The following is a 2780-nucleotide window of genomic DNA, read 5'->3' on the forward strand; positions in this document are numbered from 1 at the left end:
TGGCTCTTGCCATTAGTTAGATTAACTTTCATTTACTTATTCTAACTCGTGGTTGTGAGTTATTGCAATTCTTTAATTATGAAAAGGGATAATATCTATCCCCGCCTTATGAATGAATGCTCCAGTTGAGAAGTTAAATAAATCCGATTCTCCAGGTCACCCGAACTCTGTTCCAACTTGTTATTCGAATTTGTCACATGAGATACTGACAAATAACCCGAAATTTCCAGTTACTCCTTTGAGGGATTAAAAAGAGTTAACACTTGTCCTTTTTACTAGCAACCTCCTCAGCTCAGAAGGTTATTGCCACCTCTATAAGTCCTCCAACTCAAGGCAACAATCTTGTGACCACAATGGCCATTCTTCTGCTCCCCTTCATCTTCCTTCTCTCCACTTCCTATGCCACAGACATTTCCATTTACCACAACCAAAAAGAATGCCAATCCTCATCATGCAATCCTTTTGAAGCACTACTGAAACTAGCTGGAAATGACCCAGCTAGAGTTACCTACCTCTCCTCACTCGTTGCCAAATCCTCCGTCCCCATCGCCTCCGGCCAGCAACAAACCCAAACGGCCAACTACATTCTCCGGGCAAAACTTGGCACCCCCGGCCAAGTCATGCTCATGGCTCTTGACACCAGCAGCGACATTGCATGGGTCCCCTGCTCCGGCTGCTACGGCTGCCCCTCTACTACCCTCTTCTCCCCCTCCTCCTCCTCTACTTACGCCACTCTCTCTTGCTCCTCTCCACCTTGCACTTTCAACCAGTCCTACGGCACCGGTTCCTTCTCCGCCATATACTCTCAAGACTCTCTGAGATTGGCACTCGACATCATTCCAAACTATACCTTCGGCTGCGTCAACGTAGTCACGGGGGCTGAGACACTTCCAAAACAAGGTTTGCTCGGCTTGGGACGAGGTCCAATGTCACTGCTCTCCCAAACCGGTTCCATGTACCAAGGTGTGTTCTCTTACTGCCTTCCAAGCTTCAAATCTTACTACTTCTCTGGCTCGCTCAAGCTCGGCCCAGTCGGTCAGCCTCGCAGCATCCGCACTACCCCACTGCTCCACAACCCACACCGCCCTTCACTCTACTACGTCAACCTCACCGGCGTAAGCGTTGGCAAAATTCCAGTGGTTGTGCCAGAAGGTTCACTCTCATTTGACCCAGTCACTGGCGCCGGCACCATCGTCGACTCTGGTACAGTGATAACGAGATTTGTGAAACCAGTGTACGAAGCACTCCGAGATGAGTTCAGGCGACAAGTTGGAGCTGAAAACTACTCGTCTCTTGGTGCTTTTGATACTTGTTTCAATGATGCTGGGGGCCCGTATGTGCCGGTGGTGACGCTTCACTTTGAGGGTTTGAATTTGGCGTTGCCGGCAGAGAACACCCTGATTCATAGCAGTGCAATGCCGTTGGCGTGCTTGGCAATGGCAGCCGCGCCGGACAATATTAATTCCGTTGTGAATGTGATTGCGAACTTGCAGCAACAGAACCTGAGGGTGCTCTTTGATGTTGCGGGCTCCCGTGTTGGATTTGCCCGGGAGCTGTGTAATTGAGATAAATGTTTATTTCTTTTGTCTTATCTCTCTTGTTTTTCCTTGTATTAACTCTGTGTGGCAATAATGTCGAACGATTCACGGGTTGGTGTGGAAGCCTGCAGGTGTGGACCTAGAGAAATTATTTGTTTGTATTACTTGTATCCCAGGCCGTTGTTTGTCTGAATTAATAGATCAGTATGTTTTCTTTGTATATTTGCACACAAGAGGTAGGGACCTAAGTGGGGCAGAAAATCCCCGTTCTCAGTGAGGATGGGGATGGGGATTTTTCCGGGCGGGGAATTTTAAACCGGGGAATCTCCGCCCCGTGGAGAGCGGAGATCCCATTCCCGGCTCGGCTCCACTTCCATTCCTAACAAGAGGGAAGCGTTTGATATAAATTTTAAGCATTCTTCTGAATTTTTTATTAAAAGATATTAGGTAACCTAACTGAAAATATTCGGTGAGAGGATTGCTTATAAACTTTCAGGGTGTGTGTGGATTGAAGTAATAAACACTGTTAGAATGGTAATCATTGTCAATAATAGTTTATACCCATGTTTGGATACACAACTGTTAGAATGTGAATGGAATGTGTAGATAATAAATAGCGGTACTGACGCATATGCATTACTTCCAAAATTGGGAGGAATGGAACTATTTAAAGAGGAATGAATAGTGTTAAACTTTGAAATGACACTTTTACCCCTTTAAATATTTAATTAAATAAAACTTATAAAATTAAATAATTAACTATAATAATTAAATTAAATAATAATTACAATAAAAATCATTATACATAATTACAATAATAAAAGTAAAATGACATTTTTGCCCACTAAACCAATAATTAATTAAAATAAAATATTTAATGTGAATATTTAATTATAATAATTATTTTTAATAATAATATTCAAAATTTTCTTTATATAAAAAATTTATTTATCATTAATCGGTTTTTTGTGTATCAAGGGTATAAAAGTAATTTTGTCACATTCCCTTAAATTGTTTCAATTCCCAATGAAATATTCCTCCAACCAAACATAGTTTTCATTCTCATTCATATTCCTACAGTATTATTACCATTACCTTTCCCATTTCCCTTCCACTCCCATTCCGTGAACCAAACGTACCCTCAATGTAATCGAGGAGAAGTTAATGCAAGTCCTAATCAAGACTATTTTGGATTAGACCAAACTCTTTGAGATCATGTGTGATACAAATAATTATGTTTTT

At 41.8% G+C, this 2780-nt stretch overlaps 1 protein-coding gene across 1 annotated transcript; it reads left to right on the forward strand.

Annotated features, from left to right (window-relative positions):
• Window positions 1-296: 296 nt before the first annotated feature.
• On the forward strand, window positions 297-1758 carry LOC120262893 (aspartyl protease 25-like). The gene has a single exon (XM_039270804.1). It carries the CDS (start codon window positions 354-356, stop codon window positions 1563-1565), a length of 1212 nt encoding a protein of 403 aa, XP_039126738.1. The 5' UTR covers window positions 297-353; the 3' UTR covers window positions 1566-1758.
• The last annotated feature ends 1022 nt before the right edge of the window (window positions 1759-2780 follow it).

Source organism: Dioscorea cayenensis, chromosome 6 (assembly GCF_009730915.1).
Source record: "Dioscorea cayenensis subsp. rotundata cultivar TDr96_F1 chromosome 6, TDr96_F1_v2_PseudoChromosome.rev07_lg8_w22 25.fasta, whole genome shotgun sequence".
Taxonomy (NCBI): domain Eukaryota; kingdom Viridiplantae; phylum Streptophyta; class Magnoliopsida; order Dioscoreales; family Dioscoreaceae; genus Dioscorea; species Dioscorea cayenensis.

Coding starts and splice junctions, on each gene's coding strand:
- LOC120262893 (XM_039270804.1), top strand. CDS start 354: ATGGCCATTCTTCTGCTCCCCTTCATCTTCCTTCTCTCCACTTCCTAT.